At 42.2% G+C, this 25,167-nt stretch overlaps 1 protein-coding gene across 3 annotated transcripts in view; it reads left to right on the top strand.

Moving 5' to 3' along the window:
• The window catches only part of STK39 (serine/threonine kinase 39), a 283,196-nt gene that overhangs the window by 208,625 nt on the left and 49,404 nt on the right, over positions 1 to 25,167 (top strand). For all 3 annotated transcript variants that reach the window (XM_037044544.1, XM_037044545.1, XM_037044546.1), the window contains 2 exons: positions 14,464 to 14,516; positions 18,617 to 18,685. In XM_037044544.1, the coding sequence (XP_036900439.1) occupies positions 14,464 to 14,516; positions 18,617 to 18,685 (122 nt within the window). The remainder of the gene's footprint in view (positions 1 to 14,463; positions 14,517 to 18,616; positions 18,686 to 25,167) is intronic.

Below are 25,167 nucleotides of genomic sequence, written 5' to 3' on the forward strand. Positions count from 1 at the left end.
CATCCCGCAGCCCACCTCTGCCAGCAGTCAGGCAACTCCCCGGGGCTGGCCGTAAGTCTTTCTGCTGCATGTCCACAGCAGAATGTTACTTCTGCATCTCTCAGGTTTTAGGTTCGGGGAGAGATCTGTGTTTAATCAGCACACAGACTGTTGGACACCTTCAAATGCTTGTCAGAGTTCAGTCATGAAATCGCCCCTTGCAGAACTTAACAGAGGTAATTTGGGGGCATCAGAAAGCAGTCTGTACAGGCCGTTCATTTCTCCAGGTTCTTGGAGCTTCCTTTATTGAGGTAAATCATCAGGAAACAATGTACCTCAGCCATATTATTTCCACTCCCAGCAGAAATGCCATCACTCAGGTAAGATTTAATATTGTGCCTTCAGCACATGGGAGAAAAAATTCTCATTTTTTGCACTGCAGAGTCGAAGACATTTATCTGAAAAGTTTCTGTCTTTTGCAACACACGGTTGAAGACATTACTCAGTGTCTGTTATAAAGTGGCTTCCATAAAAAGTTTGGTATTAATGCCAAGGGGGAAGAATTTTGCCTTGCACATTTTTTTTTGATAAAGTAAGAACTGTATCATGAAGTATCCCCGACCTTTTTTTCCCCCTGACCTGCAAACAAAGCTAAATTCATTGCTCAGTGGGAGTAACTCACATCTCCAGTATGCATAGTATCTCTTTTGCCATTCTTCTTAATTTCTGTTATTTGTAATAGTCAAATGTTCACTTGTTTATTTGTTTTAATTTCCAAAGTTTTTACTATCCTTTTTGTAAGAAGTAAATCAATTAAATTGTTGCCAAGGAAGTAAACTTCCATTATCTAAAAAATTTACTCATCCTGGGATCTGCAAATAGGTGCATCACCAACCCGCTCCCCATATACGTTATCGACCTGTGTAAATACACCAACCCTGACATGATGTCCAGAGCCCAAACAGACATTTATTGCATCGATGGCTTAGAAATGCCTTTACATTTTCAGTATGAGGGACTCGGCCTGGTGACTTGGGAGTGTGATGCCTTGAAGAGAGGTATCCATCACGGAAACATCGAGCCTGGTCTTCTGCAATAAGCCCCGACACATGCCACACTTTCAAGCACAAGTGATGCTACTAAAGGCTGCTTCTCTACTTATGTCAGCAGGTTTCTATCAGGAGACAGACACAAAATCCCGAAGTAATAAGCATACTTAACGGTTTTCCTGCTACTAAAAAAATGTGAACTTTGGCTAGACTGTAATGTTTCTGCTCTTGCCAGCTGAACAGATGATTGTAGTTTTTATGTGGCCATTCCATTTCCCTTCCACCCTAGAGCTGGGAAATCAGTTCAATAAATATATTCACAGGACATTCTAAGTGCTGAAGAGGACTGCTACCCTCAAAAATATAGTTCTGTAACCTTGACAGGAAGCAGAGCCCTCACACAGTAATCTGTTCACTCATGATTTGCCACAGCTGGGATGTAAGGCAGTCAATTTTGTATCGTAAGAAAAACGATATTAAAAATGTATGTGCTAAGTTCTGAAGTAAATATGATAAAATGTTACCATTTCAAAAGTTCTGGATGGTAGGTCATGTGTATTTGTTTTATTACCGTTTCCACTTTCTTGTATGTTGAGATGTTTTTCATGATTTTCCAAAGCATGTCCTGGAACAGGAAATAAACGTGTTTGTTTTAGGTTGGAGAGTGGGAGAGTGATGGAGAGGAAACAGCTATGTCTTCCCTCTGGCAAGTATGGAGGTTTTCAAGAGGTTTCCGTTAAAGGAAGAAATACTTCTTAACTTAGTTTGGTGAAAACTGTTTTTTTGTAGACAGTAAAGACAGTTATTTATGGTAATGTTTTTGCATGTGATTTATTCGTGGGTGTCAACATTTTACAGAGCGCTGGTTTCTCTACACGGGCTCTGCGCATGCACCTGACTTAGGTGTCAGCTGTGTGAAATCACGTGCAGCCAGGCTGCCCCCTGCTGGTTATGAGTCTAAGGCTCCCTCAGGTTGCCCGTTAGCCAAGGTGATGCATCTGAGTCCTTAGCCTGAGGTTTTAGTTGCGGAAAACCCCGCAGACAACCAGTGTGTAAGGTCACGTTCTTTAAGCTATGTCCAGATACCTTATTTGAAGAAACTCTTGTATGTGTGTACACACGTGTGTGTATATGTGTATATTAGCCTTTGGTGGTGTTGTTACAGAGAACAACAGGGGCATTTCCTGATCTCTTTGACACTGATCAGGGGCAGTGTGATGCCGCATGGTTTGGCGTGGACTGGAATTCTGGAAGCCACCAACTGAAAACAATTTCTAGGTCTGAGGCATGTTTCTGGGAGACAGTGCTGGAATGACAGTGCTGGAAGGAATGTTCACTTTCACTTTTTAGGCGACTCACGGCTCCAAAAGGCTCTTTTGAGGCAAGTCAGATGCTAGGCCAGGGGGTGCGGGGAAGGGAGAGGTACATGACCGAGTTACTCCCACACTCGGAGCACAAGGCGCGTGGCTGGTGGAGGTGTGTGCTGCTGGGAGAGTTGCCATTTCCGGCCAGGTCTGCAGCCCGGTTGCGATGGGCCCGGCAGTAGCTCTCCCCTTTATTTCCGCCACCACGTCAGTTATACGCGAAACTCGTTCTCATCTGTAACGTCCCTCACTGCGTGCAGTACTTCTTAACCAGGGGCAGAGGTGTCACTGAGGGAAGTTCCTTTTTTACGGGTGGCACCTCCGCTCGCCCTGCCTGCACTTCAGGAACCACCAATTGAGAATTAAAAGCTGTCATCTGGAAGTGTTTGTCCCATGTTTGGGTGTTATTTCTGCCATTAATGGCTCCTAGGATAGGTCGAACACCTAGTGGATAATCAGTTAGTATTTATGAAATGTGGTGTAAATTAACAGCCATGTAATCTTAAGCCACTTAATCTCTTTGGCTTCAGTTTCTTTACCTCTGGAACTTGGGAAATGGGTTAGGCGACCTCTAGAGCCCCTTCCAGTTGTGAAATTATAAGTTTCCATGATTGGACCTTTACCTCAGAGAAGGTGAATTTGACAGGAATGTGAAGAATGAATAAAGCGAGGGGGGAACAACTTTTGGCTGTGAAAACCAGTGGGGATTGAGTCAGTGGAGGAGACTGCTGGAGCCCTAAGCAGTTCCTCTTGCAGAACCCACACACAGACTCACCTCCTCAGATTCACTCCCTCTGAGCTCCAGCACCGGGGTGGAAACTTGAAAGGCACTAGTGGTATACAGGGAGAGACTGAAGTGTCTGGCATCGGGGTGAGTAGAGGACACTGTCCCATTGCTGAGCCCTCCCCCGAAAGAGCCAGCAGGTTGGTACCACATCTGAGACTCCAACAACCTGGGTAACACTGTGTGATACCCCCCCCCTTGGAGATCCATAGAAGCTCTACCCCACCCAACTTAACTGGCCTACCCAAGCTCTTTTTCAATATGAATGGCTGGTCTTGGCTCTTAAATCCTATCAAGCAATAGCTGACTTCAGTGAGCCCTAGCAACAGTCAGATTAGAGTCACAGGTTGGCTTCCCCTGGGAATCTCCAAGCCTAGCACAAGTAGCAGCCATATCAGATTGCTTTACACCTCAGACAGGGAGCCCTGGGCAAAACACAGGTGAGTCTGCCCTTGGCCAGCACCACCTGGGAAACCCCAAGGCCAACACACCCAGTGGACAGCTATAGACCACGTTGGAGTACCACCATCCTGACCCTGCACATCCTGATCCTTCATGGAGGGCAGAGGCTGGTGGTCATTGGTCACTGCCAGGTCCTCACAGCTGACTGGTCTGGGTAAATCCCTCCCATTGATCTGCCAACAGCAAACAAGGCTCAACTACAAGAGGAGAGTACTCAGCCTACATGAAGGACACACCTTGAGTACCCAGCTTGGGTGATAGGAGAGGCTGTGCCACTGGACCCTATAGGACACCAAATATATTAGGCCACACTACCAAGACATGGAATCAAAGCAACCCTACTGAATATGTCCAAACAAACACAGGGAGGCTGCCAAAACAAGGAGACAAAAAAACATGGCCTAAATGAAAGAACAGATCAAAACTCCAGAAAAAGAGCTAAATGAAATGGAGATAAGCAGTCTGTCATATGCAGAGACACTGGTTATAAAGATGCTTAAGGAACTTAGTGAGGACCTCAGCAGCATAAAAAAAGACCTAGTCAGAAACGAAGGATGCACTAGTTGAAATAAAGAACAATTTACAGGGAACCAACAATAGAATGGATGAAGCCAAGAATCAAATCAAGGATTTGGAACATTAGGAAGCAAAAACCAACCATGTAGAACGACAAGAAGAAAAAAGAATCCAGGAAAATGAGGATAGTATAAGCAGCCTGTGGGACAACTTTAACAGATCTGACCATCACATCGTGAGAGTGTGAGAAAAAGATTAAGAGCAAGAAATTGGAAATCTATCTGAAAAATAGGGAAAGAAAAGGTCTACAATTTGGTGAAGGAAATAGACGTGCAAGCCCAGGAATTGCAGGGAGTCCCAATTATATGGGATGCAAAGAGGCCTTCTCCAAGGCACATCATTATTGAACGGCCAAAGGTTAAAGATAAAGAGAGATTCTTGAAAGCAAGAGAAAAGTTAGTTATTGGGAATTTTCGGGGAGGTAGCAGGGGAGAATGGGTGGAGAGGTGAGGGGAATAAGAAGTACAAATAGGTAGTTGCAGAGTAGCCATGTGAATGTCAAGTACAGTGTAGGAAATGGAGCAGCCAGAGAACTTATACGCATGACCCATGGACATGAATCAATGGTGGGAGGATGGCCTGAGGGAGTGGGGGTGCTGGGTACAGGAGGCAAAGGGGGTAAATCAGGACAGCTGTAATAAAATAACCTATACAATAGAATTAAAAATGAATAAAAAATAAAAATAAAGTGGGGGGAAATGCTCTTTACTCTGAATTCACCTAATATTTCTTTCTCGACTACTACTTTCAAGTGCTTATTTAACTCAGGGTTTTCCTAGTAGTATTATTTTTTATTTATTTTTTAAAATATATTTTATCATGCCATTACAGTTGTTCTAATTCCCCCCTTCATTCCCCTCCACCCTGCACATCCCCTCCCCCACCATTTTCCCCCTTTAGTTTATGTCCACTTGTCTCAAGTTCTTTAGATTCTATATTTCCCCTACTATTCTTGCCCTCCCCCCTGTCTATTTTCTACCTACCATTTATGCTACTTAGTTTCTGTACCTTCTCCCCCCTTCTCCTCCTCCCACTCCCCTGTTGCTAACCCTCCATGTGATCTTCATTTCTATGGTTCTGCTCCTGATCTAACTGTCCACTTAGTTTGCTTTTGTTTTAGGTGTGGTTGTTCATAAGTGTGAGTTTGCTGTCCTTTCACTGTTCATATTTTTTATCTTCTTTTTCTTAGATAAGTCCCTTTAAATTTCATATAATAAGGGCTTGGTCATGATGAACTTCTTGAATTTGACCTTATCTGAGAAGCACTTTATCTGCCCTTCCATTCTAAATGAAAGCTTTGCTGGATAGAGCAATCTTGGATGTAGGTCTTTGGATTTCATGACTTGGAATACTTCTCTCCAGCCCCTTCTTGCCTGTAAGGTCTTTTGAAAAATCAGCTGACAGTCTGATGGGAACTCCTTTGTAGGTGACTGTCCCCTTATCTCTTGCTGCTTCTAGGATTCTCTCTTTCATTTTAATCTTGGCTAATGTAATTATGATGTGCCTTGGTGTGTTCCTTCTTGGGTTCAACTTCTTTGGGACTCTCTGAGCTTCCTGGACTTCCTGGAAGTCTATTTCCTCTGCCAGACTGGGGAAGTTCTCCTTTATTATTTGTTCAAAGAAGTTTTCCACTTGCTCTTTCTCTTTCGCTTCTGGTACCCCTATAATTCAGATGTTGGAACATTTAAGATGTCCTGGAGGTTCCTAAGCCTCTCCTCAATTTTTTGAATTCTTGTTTCTTCATATTTTTCTGTTTGGTCATTTTTTTCTTCCTTCTGGTCCACTCGATTGATTTCAGTCCCAGTTTCCTTTCCATCACTATTGGTTTCCTGTGCATTTCCCTTCATTTCAATTAGTTTAGCCTTCATTTGTTCCTCTAATTTGTGACTATAATCAACCAGTTCTGTGAGCATCCTGATCACCAGTGTTTTGAACTGTGCATCTGATAGGTTGGCTATTTCTTGGTTGCTTAGAGTTATCGGCTGTGAGACTTTGAGTTCTTCTTGAGCCATGTTTTGGTCTGTTGGCACCTGTTACGTATGAGGGGCGAAAGCTTAGGTGTTCACCAGGGCGGGGCAACTCAGTCGCTGGGTTGTGACGCTGTGTGTGGGGGCGGGGTCAGAGAGGGGCAAGGGCGGTCCCCTCTGCTGCTTCCCGCCGCTGGGGCCTGCACAGTCTCACTGCTCGCTCCTTCGCTGATTTATCTGTGTTCAAATGTGTGACCATGGTCAGCCTGCTGCCTTGCACCCTCACTGGGTCTGCCTGTTGCTACCCCACACCTGGGATCCGCCCATGGTTGCCTGTGTGCCTGGGTCGGAAGATCTTTCCTGCCGGCTCCACCCCTTTTACCAGTCTGGCTGAACGTTCATTGTTGTCAGACTTCCGTGTAGTTCAATTTTCTGTTTTTGGCTGCATTTTTGTTACTGAAACTTTGTTGACTTTAAACTTGGTTGTGGGAGGAGGCACAGTGTTTCCACCTATGCCTCCATCTTGGCGGAAGTCTCCTCCTAGTAGTTTTAGGTATGGCACTGTCATTCCCTGGGAGGACTGTAAGCTCTTTAAGGACTGGAACCATGATGTCCCCCTACTTCTGAGCCCCTCAAAATATGACATTGTAATGCCAAACAGCAGTGCGGGAGTCCACAAAGTGTTTTCACAGAGCTCATGTAACTCAGGAGGGAAGCGTCATCTCCCCTTTTCCCTGTGGGAGGCGCTGAAGGTTAGAGAGACAGCGTGGCCCACTGAATGTCGTAGCTCCAGAGTGGCTGAATCGCAGTTGCGCTCAGTCATCCAGACACAGGTGACAGTCTCCAGTTGTAAGGCAGTCTGGTCAGCTGACTCCAAGGCCTGGCTCTAGGACGGCCCAGAGGTGACCATAAACACTGCCACCGAGCAGCCATCGGCCTGGCCACAAGAAGCTTCTTTCTTCTGTTCCTGGTTTTGTTTGTTTGTTTCTGGCCTTATGTGATAATTGTCCTTCAACTTACTGTTATATTGGCATCGTTTTTCACATCTCATTAAGTCCAACAGTTTTCTTCCTGGGCTACAACAGTCATCTGTCAAAAATTACCTTGAACAATAGGTCCCTCAATCTGTTAAAACTCTTTTCCTTTTGCTGTTCATCTTCAGCTTCTCTAGGTGTGTATGGGTGGGGTCCGTGAGTGTGGATAAAATAGCCTCTGTTCATTAAATCTCCTCATCTTTGGCAGATAATGGTGACCAGTCCCTGACCAGTAGTAGTGGAGTTTTAGAAAAATTGATGATTTGAGAAGTCTTAAGGGGGCAGAACCCACCGGTCATGTTAAGTGCCTGTTACAAGTACATGGAGCAGAGGAAGGAAAGTTCATTTGAAAGGAAAAGTTCCACTTTGGGTATGGTGAGTGTTCTGGTGTCTATTTGGATGTGGCGTGGGGAGGTGCCCAGGGGAAGCACCTGGATTTGAGTTCAGGGTTAGGAATTAATCATCCAGGGAGAGAATGAGAAGACAGGTGGTGGAGGATGAACATTAGCATTGAAGGCACAAGGAGACAGAGACAGGGGTGTGTCTGAGGCACACAGAGACGGGGCACCTAGGGAACTGCAGACACCCGGAAGAAGGTCATGTCACAGAGGCCATGACTTGTAAACTTCTTCCATTCATTCATCCATGTATTGACTCATTCAACGAATACTCTCTATGTGTTCCCTAGGCAACTGTGCTAGGTGCTGGGAGAATGGTGAGCAAGGCAAGATGAGGGTCTCTGTCTTTTGGAACTTAACTGTCTAGTGGATGAGACAGGCATTAAAGTAATAACCATATGATTACATTGGTGCAAACTTGAGCATGACACTGGAGGCTAAGAGAGCAAACAGGAAAGGGGCTTACCTCGTCTGGCCACCCAAGCTTTCTTTCCTGTCTCTTTCCCAGAGACACAGCCTGGTCCCTGAGCATGACTGGTGGAGGGAGGGTGAGGGAGGCAAATTTCCAAGGAGGGGGAGAAGCTGGCTCCTCCGGGTGCAATCTTCTGTTCCTCCCTCATTGTCCTGTTTCCCTCTTTACTAGCTTCGTTTTACTGGCGCACATGTGTTCTCTTGCCCCCCCTCCCCGCCCCCAACAAGCCTTCCCTTTACCTCATTCCAACTATTCTCATCCCCTTCCAGCTGAGTTTCTCAAAAGACTTGCCCCCACTTCAATTCCTTTTCTGCCACGGTCTCCTGAACCCACTCCTGGCAGGCATTTGACTTCCCTGGTCCATTCAAAATGTTATTTGCAAGTTTATGTCTGGGAAAGGGGGGCAGGTGGGCAATGGCAGCCAGGTGAACGGGGGAAGGTGTGGGAGAGATGGGGGTGGACGGATCAGCAGGAGCAGGTCCTGGAGGGTCACACTAAGGGTTTTGAATTTTTGTTTTAAGAATAAGGATGAAAAGTGGAGTCTTTCAGTAAAGGAGTGACATGATCAGACTTCCGGAGAACAAACTGACTGGCTGTGCTGCAGATGGTGCACTTGAACGAGGAGAGCCCAGTTAGGAGCTCCCGCAGGGGTGCGGGGCAGGGCCAACGGTGGCTCGGAAGGGGCTGTGCACTGCTGGGAGAATGGGTGACATTTGTCAAGTTCTAGGTTTAATTCAGACCTGCTGTTGGGAGACATGTTTTGGTACATCCTTTCCCTTTCCTAAGCGCCATCTGTAAAATAATAGAGGAGCGCAGTCATCCTTATTTCTAGGGTGGTTTCCAGCATGGAATGAGATTACCTCTGTGAAGCACTGAATGTGTACCAGCCAGATAGCAAGTGCTATTAATTATTATGTTTCCCATCTCACAGTCTAGGAAACAGATTACAGGGGCCACGTAAGCAATGAGTGAGTTTGAACAAGACCTCTGCCTGTGCAGCTCATGGTACCTCCTCATTCTGCACGCGGCAGCCTCCTAGTGTGGAGAGGGATGCCCGGCTAGCTCAGTGAGAGCTGGGGTCCCATATGTCTTCCTAAATCTTTGGGAAAGGAATTCACTCCAAGGGTAGGAAAGGTGCAAGCTGAACTAAAAACTGTAGTCCTGACACCTGGCCCAGCCTGTTCGAAAGGTCCTCATTCAGTCCTGAGAGTGGGGGAACATTTCCAGGAGTATGTGGGAGTCCCTCTGGAATTCCTTGGACACCAATAGCTTCACCCTGGCCTGGAATCTCAGGTTAAAGTAAGGAAGAAAAGGACTGTTGGCTAAGAAAATCCTCAGCTGCTTAGTGGGGAGGGGCTACTTCTGAATCCCTGGGAAACACTCTACCTACTTTACAGGCTCGATGGGCAACGTTACCCCGACTGCAGCCCTCACCTGAGCTTGGAAGAGTGGTTGACTTTCAGCCTCACTTCAGAGCACCCCTGTGATGGAGGGCACACAGTGCCAATGGCAGTTAACGCTTTATAATACCCCTTGCCAGTCCATGGCATTGGACTTCTAACCCTTTTGATGGTATCGGGTTCTTAGGGTGTGTGTGCCCACATGCGTCAGCTGGCATGGGCAGCCAGTGTGGAGCTGAAGAATTCAGACAGTCCTCAGCTGGCATTTGGGCTTTGGAGCCCTCCTGGAACAGAGGCTCCGCCAGGTGGTCTGACAGGGCGTGTGAAGAGGTGCGGAAAAGCGCTGCATCCTGTAAAGCATGGCTGTCACTGCACGGGCCTTTGCACCCGAACCATCATCAGACAGGGTTGTGTGTGCACCTGTGCATTTGCTGCCACCCTGCTAGCCAGCTGCCTCGTTTGAGTGGCCGCTGTGTTCCTTGCAGATGAACTGAAAGAGCAAGAAGAAAAACAAACCTGACAGTCTGTATCTCTGAACTTTGAACTTCGCCTGGAGGTAGATAGATAGATAGATAGATATTTAACACAACTGAGCCCACATTCCTACCTGGCCTAACCAGCTGGTCCTGAGTAGCAGTTACCCCTTTAAATGGCTAATAAGCTTTTCAGCTGGCAGAGTTCCCCATCTCCCTGGGGTTTTTTAAGTACATTTTCTGCTTTAATTTAAAGTTCCCGCAGCAGTGCTTGTGAGAGCATAAGTTGGTACAATGAAAATGAAGGGAAATTTGACAATATCTATCAAATTGCAAGGCATAGACCCTTTGATCAAGCAGTTTGCTTATAGAAATTTATTTTTATACTCATATTTGCAAAATGACATAAGAACAAGGTTATTTACTGAAGTACATTTATACTAGTGAAAAACTAGTAATCATCTGTTCATAGAATGGGAACTGGCTTTTAAAAAGCATATAGCATACAGTGGCATACTATATAGCTATAAAAAAGGAGTGGGAACACTATGAACCAGTAAGAAAAACTTATTTCAAGGACTATTACTGAGTTTTGGAAAAAAGGCAGGGTGCAGAACAGTGGACATCGCACACTACTGTTGGTGTTAAACAGAAGGAACTACGTGTGTCCGTTGCTCCTTTACCCACAGCAGCTCTCAGGAAGGAGGCAGAGAGAGCCTCTGGTCTCCTCTGTGAGGGCGACCTGGCGGTTGAGTGGCGGGAGTTGGAAGGCTAGTTTTTACCGGATATCCTATTGCACCTTTTTATTTTTAAACCACGGTATTGTATCACCTATTTAAAAAATACTTCTTGCCTGAGCCCTGCAGGCATTTGCGTTTGTGGTGCAGTGCGTGAACACAGTGAGGAGTAAGGGCCGTGCCTTCCCAAGTTTAAGAGTTTGGTTGGTTTGTTTGTTTTAAGGTTTAGGGATTTTTTAAAAAAGAATTTTAAAAAAGCTTTTATTTATTTATCTTTAGAGGGGAAGGGAAGGAGAGAGGGACAGAAATATCAATGTATGGTTGCCTCTCGTGAGTCCCCTGCAGAGAACCGGCCCGCAACCCAGGCATGTGCCCTGACTGGGAATCGAACCTCAATTGTTTGGTTTTCAGGCCAGCGCTCCATCCACTGAGCTACACCAGCCAAGGAGGGTTTAGGGATTTTTAATAAAAGTTATCAAAGGTGGCCTGAATTTTGAACCTGTTACTTTTAAGTTTTTAATGTTTCCTCTATTGAATATCTCTTCTGTTACACAGACTTACTATAGTTTCTGGCCTTAAATTATGCCTATTTTCAGCTTCCCTGAAAGTGAGGGTACCCTGTGCCGTATCAATTAAAGTAAATGTACTTTCAATTAAAGGTGTTAAGTATGAGTCTGAAAAGATTAATTCTTTATAAAAGGATGACCTTCAGTAGTTTGATCCAATTAGGCATGTTCCCAACTGCATTTCCTCCTGATGGGACAAGTCTACTGCTCACAGTCAATCACTGTGATCTTTTCAAAGGCGGGCGTTTTAGGTTCCGAGTCATAAACGCATGACCTGACTAGGCACCCTCTATACCTTGAGCCACAGTTGATGTAGATAAGAGGTTATGGGGGATGGATATTACTTCTATGGTGTTAGCATTTAAAGAGTCGGGGAGTGCCTTAAGATATTCTTACTTAAGGCACTTAAGTAAGTGCCTCTTACTTGCCTTAGTAGAAGAAAATCATTTAGACAAGGCTGGTGAAAGCACAGAGAGGAAAGGAACAATGACATAAATTAGCGCCAATCCAGATTCCTTTTCATGTTTTATTCTTTTGTCACTTCATTGTTAAAGCACTATAAATACTTGCTTTCTTGGTGATCCTTTTTCCTTACTGGGTAGTTTTAGTTCTAATTCAGCCTTGCTGATCAACAGCACACAACACCAAGGCTGTTAGATAAATGGATGCTTGCTGATCTATTAATGGTAATGTAAAATCTTGGAGAATATTATTTTTTTTCTCAAAAATGAAAGGAATTGAGCATTTCTCTTTGTGTTAACTATTTCCAATATAGAATTCTTGGTTCTCACTCTGCCACTCATCAAATCTGCCAGCCTTGAAAGCCTTGAACATATGTTTAAAAAACCCACCACCACCAAGTAGAACTTACTCTGTATACCTCATGTTGGATAAAATGAGATTTTATATCAGTGTTTCTCAAAGGATGGTCCCACGGCCCCTAGGGATCCTTGAGACCCTTTCAGGGAGCCCACGAGGTCAAAGCTATTGTTGTGATGATGTTAAGAAACTTTTTTGCTTTAGTCACTCTCCTTCTTTCACACATGCACAGTGAAGTTTCTCAGTTACTGGCTGTATGATGTGTGTGATATTGCAACAGATTGAATACAGGAGCAAACGTAAGAATCCAGCTATCTTAGGCCAGGCATTAAAGAGGTTTACAAAAATAGAAAACAAGGCAGTTTTTTCACTGATTTGTTTCTCTTTTGGAAAGTATTTTTTCATAAAAAATTTGTACATTATCATATGATGGGTTAGTGTCATTTTCAAATAAGTAATATGTATTTTAAATTTTAACACTTTTAATTTCTAATACAATCGAGCTCGATAGATATAATCAGTAGAAACAAAAGCTCCTTAGGGGTCTTAACACTTTTTAAGACTGGAAGGGGGTCTAAGGCTAAAAAGTTTGAGCCCTGCTGATATGTACAGAAACACTGTGTGACTGTGTGGTCCATTGGTAGTTTGTTAAGACAGTTTAGGCTGTTTGAACAATCCAACATGCAAACAGTCCTTCCCCTGCAGGCTCTGATTGTTCTTGGCACATGTCACCTCCAGGGTAGGGCTTGTTGCAGGGTGTGAGATGATCTCTGAAGCATCCACAGTTGTCTGCAATTTCATGTGTTATACATGCATCTTTTTTTTTTTTTTTGAGAGAGAGAGTTTGGAATTTTCTCAGTATTCAGATTCTCAGGAGTCCCTAAAAGAAGCACAGCTGTAGGCACAGCTGCAGTCCCCTAGTCGCGCTCTGTCTCTGAGAGTCTGAGGATGTGAAGTTCTTAAGTGCTCTTCTTCTGTCTGTGACCTGGGCATGGGCATCCTTTCCCACAATTTCTTGACTCTTTATTTCTCTGCTTCTGGAAAGGTGGTAGACATGGGCCAGCTTCCTAGGCACTGGGGAGGAGGGCGTTCCTTTTTCCTCAGCCGGTGCCATGCCTGTGTTCCCTTTCTGAGCCCCCTTGCACTTAGAGTGGCAGATATGGTGGGACAGGGAGACCAGGAGGTAGCACCCAGAGTTTTAGGGCACCACGGCTGGAGTGCTAACGGGATTCGATCAGACTCGGGCACCGGGAGGTCACTGTGTAGCGATGGGTATTTAGGCTGTTTCTGCTTCCGTCTTGGACACCCTAGGCCACTGAGCAAGCAGTTGAGTGCTTACAGAAATTACTATTTCATATTTTCTACTGCAGTTTTCTAAGATGTTTTTATTAACTTCAATTTAGCATCTGTTGAGTTAGTTGTACCATTTAAGTGTTCTTAGAAAATTTAAAACCATTTTAATTGTAGCTTATTGCCGCTTATTATCATTTTTTGAAATTAATATGAATGGAAAACTCACATCTTAGTTACTTGTCCCTGTTTCCTTGGTGTCACTTAATTTTTTTATTGAATTTACACAGGGCAGGCCAAAAGTAGATTTACAGTTGTTCATGTGGAAAATATCACAATAATTCAAAATAATACAGTAATAAGCTGTTTCATGAACTCACAACTGTAAACCCAGTATGTGTATATTATAGTTTTTTCTTTACCCAGTATGAGTATAGTTTTATGTAAGCATTTTATAATTCCTTAAATAAAGTTTTATATATTCAGTAGGTAATTACACGACATTCTGAGGTCCTTTTCTATTTAGGTTAAAAAAATATTAACTACACAACACACATCTTGTTTGGGGCGTTGGTTGCATGATTTCACATGTCGTGCTATCAGGAACTTTATTGCCACAACTGTCTTCTCTGTTTCAGTTTAAAAAATAATTTGATAAAATATTATTTTTCTCAGAAAGATATGAAAAATGTATTGAATATCATTTATTCTAATCTGGACACTGTAAGTTTCTATTATGAAAATATGAAAAATATATTGAATATCATGTATTCTTAACTAAAAGCTTCTGAAGTTTTCTATTACAAAATTATATTTAAGGTTACTAATTTAGTGTAGATTTATAAAATGAACATTTAATTTTTGGAACTTTGTGACTTGAGCAGTTTTATATAAGGTACATTCAACCAATCAAACAAATACCTCCTTTTATTATTATCAAAACTGTCACTTTCAGTTAAGGAGGTATTTGGAGGTCACGCAAGGCTGTAAAATGTTATCTACATGTTAGTAGCACCTTGTACAAACTGTAATACGTTAGTTTGATTAACCTCTGCTCATTTTATCCTAATATGCTGTACGTTATGTGTTTCAGAAACTCCAGAAAGGAACTTAATGATATACGATTTGAGTTTACTCCAGGAAGAGGTGAGTTTTAACTGAAATTACTATTTTATTGCTACAAAGGACATTTCAGAAATTGATTACAACATATGTTTATAATTTGTTTTTCAAAAATGCTTTCTCTAAACACAAAGGAAAGAGGGAGGTAGAGAGGGAAGGAAGGACTTAGGATTACTGGAGAGAATGCACACTGAACCACCACTGCCTACGTGAATTCTGGTGACATGCTACACTGTGTTTGTATGTGTAAATTAAGCACATTATCTCAACCATGAAAGGAAGTACTGGCGTGGCGATACAGGGTCTAAAGGGTATTGTTGTGAATGCAGTGATAGGCATACAGCAGCAGTTCCAAGGAGGGCTGAGCAGCAGACAGTGATGTCATGCCCAGAGGTAACATGCTTGGCCTCTGTCCTCAGTCCAGGTTGCGCAAAGCCTATGCTGGAGAGTGTCTGTGGCCTCCGTCTGCTGCAGGCACAACTGATAGGGGTGATGCCAGTGCTGCAGCTGAACAGCTTTGTATTTTAAGTGGTTATTGAAACAGCGTAAAGACTAGACTGGTTGCCTCTTTAGCTCCTGTAAGGATCTAAAGGCATAGAACCTGGAAGGCATAGAACCTTGGCATATTCGTTAATATCTCTATCACCTGGAAAGAGGTGATTTTTGGTTAATTAATGCATAAATAACATATAGGAACAGGCTTCAGAGACCACAAGACGAGTTGTTTAAGAAAAATTGCCATTTTTACTCTGTAGTTTATAACCAAAACAACCTGGAGAAGTGAAAATGAGATGCAGGTGCTAAGGCCCTGTTATTCCTGACCTCTGACTTTAGATTTTTGTGCACATGAAAGCAGCCTCGATGTCTGTGTTGAGTGTCTTTCCAAGATACATTAGTCTCCTGCATTTGATTGTATTCATAGATAAGCTAATAACATTTCATTTTTTTATGTGGCCCCCATGTAAATTTTGATTGATTCGTAAATAAATTATATTTGCTAAAATTTTGCAACCCCCAAATTATAAGACCTTTCTTTAAAAAATTGGTATGACATTGGTTAACTGCTTAAAAAACAAACTCAGATGGTCACAAGAGCCAAAGTTAATGGTGGGGACTTTGGGAAACTAGAGAGTTTTGTCTAAGCACATTCAAGTTCAGACTTTTAAAAACACCACCAAGCAAACAAGTATGTCCCTGGGCCACACATATTCACGGACTCACTGGCTCTGATCTCTAGTCCTGTGTAAGCACAAAGATCTAATGATTCCCTGTTTATTTAAATTAAACTAACATTTGAGGCACCTTTCACAAAATACTATATATAAGGCAGAAATGAATTTGCTAATTGATCTTTTTAGGAACATCCATCTCTGACAATTTAGAGTCAGTCTATGAAATGGTACAGTGCTGCTGGTTACTGTTGTCAAAAAGCCATCTACAATATTTTGTCATAATGTAAAAATACTGACCAGCCAATGCATTGATGAAATCTGGTAATTATATAATAAATGTTTCAAGTATAGTAAGTAAAAGAACAGATTCTTATTTTAAGGTTTGCTCTTTTCATCTGATTGTGTAAAATTGATGGTGGCAATAAAAATCAATTTTAATTTAAAGAGCTAACACAGAAATGAATTTCTGAGTGGAGGATATTTGGAGCTAAGATAGCCCCATCAGCGTTACCTGGCCCTTTGTGCCGGCTTTGGCAGCCTCGTTTGTCATAGTTAGATCAGGGGTCTCTGCTTTTGTTGCCCCGACAGGAGCCATAGCATTAGCTTCTGGATGATGACTGACCTTCCCTGGGCAGTGAGCACAGGCCCCTTGGTAACAGAAACATCGTAGATATATCACTGTACCTCTGTGATTGCTGATGCTGTCTGCACCACCGCTGTGCACATACACCGCAGGTGTGCTGTGTCTGTGCTGTGTGTACACATAGATATGTGCATATGGCTACGACATGTAGCTCACACCTATCCAGTATTCTCTGTCCTCCTCTGAGGGCAGGCCCTTTGTGTTTATTAAGTCACTCTGTGCTCTGAAATCCAGAGCATATATGATTATTTAACTTGTTTACACATCAGGAATGTTAAGCAGCTTAAAGAAAAATAAATGAGCAATTACCTTCATGTTTCTGTTCTAACCTATTACTGATATATTACTTATGTGCATACAAAATAACTGCTTAATGGCATACACACACAAACATGGAACATTTCCATTTTTGGCCAGTTAGCCTGATCTGTTTGTTATTTTAATATGATTCATTTGGTACCTAGGAGCTCTGAAAATAGTAGGAGATGCTATATACTTTAACCATTTGTGAATGTCATTTGCTTTGGTTCTGCCTGAGTGCTAGCCCTTAATGTAGCTTTGATTATTCCATTTTTAACTACATTCCGTGATTGTAGCTCCTTACTCAAGTGTAAGGTCTTACTGATACTTCAGAGATGACAGAAACACATTTAGATGTTTTAACAGATGATCAGTCGATAGAAACATAATGACTGCCTGCTGTGTGCCCTTCAGTTCAATAGGCTTCTTTTCCTGAAATCTCCCGTGGCATTCAGGGAGATGGAGATTGTGAGGTTGAGTGTTCTTGCCGGCTTTGTAAGTCCAAAACGCATCAGAGTAGACCCTTTCACTACGCTACCATAGGTTTCGTGGTAGGGGAACATTCTTTTCCAAAGAGAATTTTATACGGTGTTTTCTAGCAGTAAGGACAAGGCCCAAAATAAGCCTACCTGATATGAAATTTATCCTTTATTAAGATCTCTATATATTTTTGTTTCACATTTTTATTTTATTATATTTTATTCATTATGAAATGGAATGAGTGAAGTGATAGAATACCACAATTTCTTGGAAGTAGAAGAATGTACACTGACTCTCAGATTTTTATTGGAGACTTGGGAATTCAGGCCACGTATGGAAGAGAGAGAGTGCACAAGAGTGTAGGATGCATCTGGAGTGATTTTTGCTGCTCCGTTATCACCACAGTTTGTTTACTGAGTGATTACTATGTGTCAGACACCAGGCTGAGCCCTTTAAAGCCCAAGCATTATGAAAAATAATTGTGCTTCCAGTTACATGCTTGCATGTGTGTGCATTCACACACAGTTACAAGACCTGAAGCACAGATTAAGCAGGAAAAGCTGTGTTGAGGGCAGCCTGTGGCATAGCAAGCTGCAGTTCTGCTTAGGTGCTGGTTTGGGCCAGCAGCTCTACTCACATTGTCCCAGACTTTAGAAGACACAAAGTCGAACATCTGTCTAGGTTGCTACCAGCGACTGAGCTGGTTTTGTGTTCAGTTACAGTTCTGGGTGTTCGTGAGAATATCAGAAGGCCAATGGGAACCACATCCTCCCCCTTATAAAAATTTAAGGGTTCATAATGGTTCTTTTGAGCACACTGCAGGTTATTGATTTCTCTTTACAAGGTCTTCAGGCAGACTTCTCACTATTACCATGTTCATTCATAGCCTTTCAGTTAAGTAATTTCAGCCGTATTCACTTGCCACAGCCTGTTCAGTCCCATCTTTATGAGATTGCTAACTTCTATCACTCATCACTGAGAACTATATTCTTTTATTTGACTAAGTTTTCTGAGGATTCCATTGCTATCAGGGGATCCGTGTCAAAGGAGTTTCCGATTAGCTTACATTTAAATAGGTCATCTTAGTAGTCCGACAAACACACAGATGCTGGTACCAAATTTCAAATGCTACCTGTTCAACCTTGGCCATAAATTCTGACTCACTAGCTGCTAATGATAGAAAAGGGTTGACGATGGCTGGAATTGACCTCAGAAAGGAAAGGGAGCCATGCCGTAGGGGCCAGTGCTGAGGAAACTTCTAGAGGTGCATCTGAGGATTCATTTGGACGGTAGCCAAAGGGCAAAAGTTTCTTGGTTCACCAGCACTGAAACAATACTTTTGTATGACTTCTGTTGAATAAACAGCAAGATGCGAATTGTACACAGCAATGATTTTTCCTCCTGATAGAATCTGAATCATTGGATTAAAACACATGTGGGTAATTTTTGTAAGTTAAAATATATTTTTACATTGTACCGGGTTGCTGACTTTTTGGTTACTAATACATATTCATTTCGTATTTGGACAGATACGGCAGATGGCGTTTCTCAGGAGCTCTTCTCTGCCGGCTTGGTTGACGGCCATGATGTAGTTATAGGTAAATCATTTTTTGGTATGCAGTGTCGTTTTGTTGATGCCAAGTGGAAATGCATTTAGGAACAACAGCTTCATAAAAGGAATAATGTATTCTATGGATTTTTAAACATTTCTTTTTGAATTCTCATCTTTCATGTGAAGGAAATAAGCATATTTAGCAGTCCTATTTAATTTCCTTTTTAAAAAGGCTTTTAATGTAATTCTGTCCCATTTATCTGGATGTGATTTAGCCAATAAGAAACCTCAGTTGTTGGAAATATGACAAAGAACCTAGAAGTAAGACCCAGAAGTCCATGAGGTAGCAAAAATAAGATTCTGTAAATTCTGAGCACCAAAGCATGGGGACCCTGAGGTCCTTTTATGAAAGGTTCTTTGTTCCTGCTTTGCACACAGTTCTCAAGAATTCAGATGTTGGTTTTATCAGCCCTTAGCAAGGTTCCTCATGAAGTCTTAAGGTTGCACTTAAAGGTCAGTCAGGCCAGTTCTGTCAGCGTGGAGACAAGGAAAGAAACCCCTGCCGTGACTCGGGGGTTCTCCCAGGCCGCACTGCAGGGTTGTGGCAGACCCACTTCACTTCGAGACTGTGGCTCTTTCTGCCACTTCTAGAATCAAGGGGACAGGGAAGCCTAAATAACAGATACATGGTAGGAGCAAGAGTTGCCTGGTGGCCTCCGACAAGGCAAAGGAGGCAGAAAGCTGTAAGAAGCAGACACTGCCTTCTAACAAAAAGGATAGCCTGATTCTGTTTAGGGTGAGGGTGAATAGCTCCACATTCCTGAGTTATGAAGGAATAAAAATAAAAATTCTTAGATATGAAGAGTTTATAATTGCAGTCTGTTGCCAGATATTCATAATGATGTCCCTAAGTAATATAGATTAGTTAACATTATGCTAATGTTAATTATGGCATTATAGTGTTAAGTGTATTGTAGATTATAATATTATATTAGAGAAATATGTATTATGATAAAACTTTCTTCAAAAATATTCAAATCAAAGCCAATGCTGGAAATGAGTTGGGCTGTTTAAATGATACGTTTTAATTAGGAAACATCACTCAAAAATAAGTCCTTTTCCAATAATGCTGGTAGGATGTGACTGAGAGGGAGCTTGAAGTGGATATACTCACCCATCAGAATAATTTCCCCCTAGAAACTGTAGCATAGATCATTATAAAGTGAATTATTTTGTTTAAATCAGAGTATAGTCATACCTCAGTACGTGTTGGCTTCAGAACATGTCAAACCCTGTACCTGTCACATTTTAAGTAGGAAAAAATGTTTCAGCACTCCACTTGCTCTCCACTCGGTGCCCCCTCTCACATTGAAACCGAGGTCGGTGCATCATCTCATGCTAGCTCGGGAACAGTCCGTGCTCGTTGGTTTCGGCCCTCGCCATGCGTTCCGGAAGGAAGTAATGAGTACTGACGCACCACTGTTAGCTGAGCTTTCAGGGGGGGCTTAGAATTCTGGCTAAAGAACCGATACCTGTATTAGATACTGGTTGTTTGTATATTACTGATATGCAAACAATATTTCATGAATGTAAGAATACAAAAATATCTTGGTAATTAGAAAAAAATCAAGCTTTTTTTCCTATTAATTATATGTGAAGTGTACTCATTGATTTCACCAGGCAGCTCTGACTCATCTGCCACATGGTGCGTGTGTGAGGAGATAGTGAGGGATTTTGAAGGAAAGTGTGTATCTCCTCATATATTCTTTCTTTCATACTTCAACATCTTGCGAGAGCTCATGGCCAACAGTTTTTAGCTAAGTTTTCTGAGCTGAGTAAAAAAGGTCAGTTCAACTTTTGTATCTACTATAAATCCCATATCACGGTTCTTTATGTTAATAGTTCCTAGGTAAAATAGTGGATGAAAATGATCGTAAAAAAAACTTCTAAACAATCAATGTCTCCTATTGGGGTCGAAATTGAGGATCAAATAATCTATTGATTTGAATTAATCCTGGAAGGTGATAGGGAACATGGAGAATAAAAAAGATTCATGAGAAAATATTAGGTTACATCTTTCCTTAAGCATGGTCTTGCTTTAGGTCCTGTGGTCAGATTTAGTGTACCTGTATTTGCCCAGGCTCAATTGACTCTAAATTGAGGATAATTTTTGGTCGTTGAGGGTTTTTTGGTGGTGTTATGGTTGATGTTGGGTGTTTTTAATTTTTGTTGGAGTGGAGCTGACATGTAATGTTATACTAGTTGTAGGTGTACAATATAGCACGTCAACTTGTGTAAACCTTGCACAGTGGTCACAGCAAGTCCAGCCACCATCTGTTACCGTGCAAAGCTTTTGCAGCAGTGTAGACTGTAGACTGTTTCCTATGCTGTACATTACATACTTGTGACGTACTGATTTTGTAGCTGGAAGTTTGTACCGCTTTTCTCCCTCTCCTCCTCCCCCATTCCCCCTGACTCCTGTGTGGCCAACGTTAGTTTCTTCTCTGTGTCTGTGTCTGTTTCTGGTTCAGTTTTTGTTGTTTTTTTTTTTAGGTTCCACATACAGGGTAGGACAAAAGTAGTTTACAGTTAGGAGTACACGAAACACAGTTTATTCTTGTATTGCTGTTTATTCATTACTGTATTATTTTCTATAGAAACAGCATCGTCTTTGTCCAGTTATCTATTGATGGACACGTAGGTTGCTTCCATATCGTGGCTATTGTAAATAATGCTGTAGTGAGCATAGTACTGCATATAGCTTCTTGAAATAGTGTTTCTGTTTTTTTCCAAAAATGGTATCACTGGGTCATGGTAGTTGTAGTTTTAATTTTTTGTGGAACCTCCATCCTGCTTTTCATAGTGTCTGCCCCACTTTACAATCCCACCGACAGTGGGTGAGGGTTCCCCTTTTTCTGCATCCTCATCAGTATTTATTTGTTGACTTTTTGATAATAGCCATTCTGACAGGTATGGGGCGATACCTCATCGTGGTTTTGATTTGTATTTCCTTGATGAATAGTGATGTTGAGCATCTTTTTATATGTTTATCAGCCATTGGTATGTCTTCTTTGATGACATATTTATTCAGGTCTTCTGCCCATTTTTTAATTGGATTGCTTCTTATTACTGAGTTGTATGAATTTTTTAATATACTTTGGATAATAACCCTTTATTGGATATATGCTTTGCAAATATTTTCTTCCATTCAGTAGGTCATCTTTTTGTTTTGTTGATGGTTTCCTTCACTGTGCAAAAGCTTTTTCATTTGATACAGAAATCTGTTGCATTTCTATGCACTAATAATAAACTATCAGGAAGAGAAAATAAGAAAACAGTTCTATTTACAATTGCATCAAAAGGAATAAAATAGGAATAAATTTAACCAAGGAGGTGTAAGTCCTATACTCTGAAAACTGTAAGGGACTAATGAAAGAAATTGAAGACAATGCAAATAAATGGAAGGATATGCTGCTTTCATGGATTGGAAGGATTAATATTGTTAAAACATCCATACTCTCCGAAGCAAGCTACAGATTCAGTGCAATCCCTATCAAAATACCAATGGCAATTTTTCAGGCAACTAGGAGAAAATAGCACTAAAATTTATTTTATTTTATTTTTTAGAGAGAGGGGAAGAGAGGGAGAGAAACATCAGTGTGTAGTTGCCTCTGTAGCTCTCCCTTCTGGGGACCTGGTCTGCAACCCAGGCATGTGCCCTGACTGGGAATTGAACCAGCCACCCTTTGGCTCACTGGCCTGGCACTCAATCTACTGAGCCACACCAGGCAGAAATTTATATGGAACCACAAAAGACCCTAAATAGCCAATGAAACCTTGGGGGGAAAAAAAAGAACGAAGTAGGAAGTATTACACTCTGATTTCAAACTATACTACAAAATAATAGTCATCAAAGCAGGATAGTACTGACACAAAAGAGATGCAGATCAATGGAACAGAAAAGAGAACTCGGAAGTAAACCGTGCTTTTATATCCCTGACATTTACATCGTTATTTAATCTACAACAAAGGAGGCAAGAATAGACAATGGGGGAATGACAGTCTCTTCAATAAATGGTGCTAGGAAAGCTGAGCATATATGTGCAAAAAAAATGGAACTGGACTACTTGCTTAATCCATATCAGTATTTTACGGATGAAAAAGGGAGGTCAAAAGAAGTGTCTGGGATATTGCAACATGTCGTGGTCCTTTGACCTGAATCTTTTGACTCCAAGCCCAGAGTGTAACCCTAACACTGTATAATTAGTCTGATGTCTTCAGCCTTGAAAAACAGGTTCCGATAAATTTAAATGATGGTCGTTTCGGTGTCTCCTGGGAGGGAAAGCAGCTTATATTCCCTACTTGATTTTCCTGCAGCAGTGGGCAGTTTTATTTTAGTTGTTGACTCCTTGACAGACATAAAATGCGTTCAGTTCTGTCTCCTCTCACCTATCTCTGCAATTCTCTGCTCCCTCCCTCGTCGTCTCTTTCTCTTCCTACTGAATTTGTCCCATCGGCAGATGAATATATTTTCTTACATCCTAAAGAAGCCCCCTCCTGCCTCGCCTCCCCTTATAGCTAACCTCCTCCAAAGAATCCCCCCCCACACTTTGGTTCCTCTCCTACCATGTCTCTTGAACCCACTCCAGTCAGTCCTTGACCTCCTGTGCCCACACCACTTGTTCTTTCAGAGCCACGTCACGCTAAAGCACGGCCTGGCAGGTGACATAAATGCAAAGGTGTGGTTAGAGTGCAGGGAGAGGTTAAGTGGCCCGTGAATGACTGCCATGTCCCTAAATGTAGTGGTTAATGCTTACTTCTTATCTTACGCGGCCTGTCAGTGGCATTGGGCACAGTTGACAATGCCCTCCTCAGTAATAAATGTTTCCTTCGATTTTTAAGACTATCTTTTCTCTTTGTTCTCCCATTGTTCTGGTGTTTTCTCTCAGTCTTTTTTGTTGGCTCCGTCCTGTTTCTCTCACCTCTGAATATTGTCATGCAAGGACTCTTTCCTTGGATTTTTCCTCCTCCCTTTTCTCTAATCCCTTACTCCTTGACAATTCCATCTAGTCTCATTGGACTAAGCCTCTCATTCTCTATCTCCCAGATTTACATCTCCATCTCAGACCTCTCTTTTGAATCCAGGCTTTTATCCCGCTCACTGTTTGGTATTTTCACTTAGGAGGCTAATAGGCATCCCGGATTTAATTAACATCTCCAAAACCCAGGCCCTGGGTTTCCTGGGAACCTGCCCCTCCAGACACCTTTCACTCTAGATTGATGTCAGCTCCATCTTTTCAAGTGCTGAAGCCCAAAACCTACGAGTTGCCCTTAATTTTTCTTTCTCTCTTACCCCAAACCCAGTTTATCTGAATGCACCTGTGGTCCAGCCATTACTCACCATCTTGCTTCCTCTCCTATTTGAAGGTCCTCTCATCTCAGCCGAGTTACTGCATTCATCTCCTCACTGTTCTCCCTGCTTCTGTCCTTGCCTCCCTTCAGCCTGCTCCCATCTCAGCACCAGAGATGCAAGTAAAGAATAAGTCACATGTATAAGGCCACATCGTGTCATTCCATTCACATGAAGTGGCCAGAATATGGAAATCCGTAGAATGAGAGAGTATATTAGTGGTTCCCAGGGCCTGAGGGACAGGTGGGAAAGGGGAGTGACCGTAAATGGGTGTGGGTTTCCATCGGGGGTGATGAAAATGTTCTGGAATTGGAAATGGCAATGCTTGCACAACCCTCTGGCTATGCCAATGCCCAGTGAATTATGCACTTTAAAAAGGGTGAATTTTATGACATGAGAATTATGTCTCAAAGAAAGTAAGCCGGATCACATTAATGCTTTAAATACAACTCTCTCACTGCTTTCCATCCCCTACAGGGTCTGTCCCCTGTCACTTCTCACATCTTTTCCCCTCCCCCTCTCCTCCTCGCTCTTTGTACCCCAGCCACTCTGGCTTTTGTACTTCCTATTCCTTCTGCAGGACGCTCCTTCCCCAGATACTTCCTTGTATCTCCTGGGGCTCAAATCCTGCTTCTCAAAGGGGCCTGCCCTGCCCAGGCTAGTTAAAATCTCCACCCATTCCGACACTCGTTAGAGATCAGCTCCACTTTGAAATACGCAGATCTCTCATAACATTTACTTTAGAAACGGACTATGTGGAATATAGGATTCCAGTGATTTAAGAATCTTACCTTTGAGAGAACAGAAATCCAATAGCATTTATAGTCGTGAAATGCATTCACTTGACAAAAGCTGTGCATGAGAAATCCAGTTCACCTTAGAACACTGGCTTATAAAGGTTTGAGTGATTTCTTTTGTATATGCATTTTTTTCAACTTTCATACTATAAAAGAAGTAACACTTAAATAGATTAAAAACCCTTTTTTTTTCATTAGGATTTTCTCTTGAAGAAAATGCTTAAGGCAACATGAAAAACATGGTAAAAAGTAATGGTGTATGTTACAGAGCAGTGATTGTTATGACTTTTACTATAATGTAGCAAACACTACAAAAAAACC

Source organism: Sturnira hondurensis, unplaced genomic scaffold (genome assembly GCF_014824575.4).
Source record: "Sturnira hondurensis isolate 20B ecotype Veracruz unplaced genomic scaffold, ASM1482457v3 Scaffold0004136, whole genome shotgun sequence".
In the NCBI taxonomy this organism is placed as follows: Eukaryota; Metazoa; Chordata; class Mammalia; order Chiroptera; family Phyllostomidae; genus Sturnira; species Sturnira hondurensis.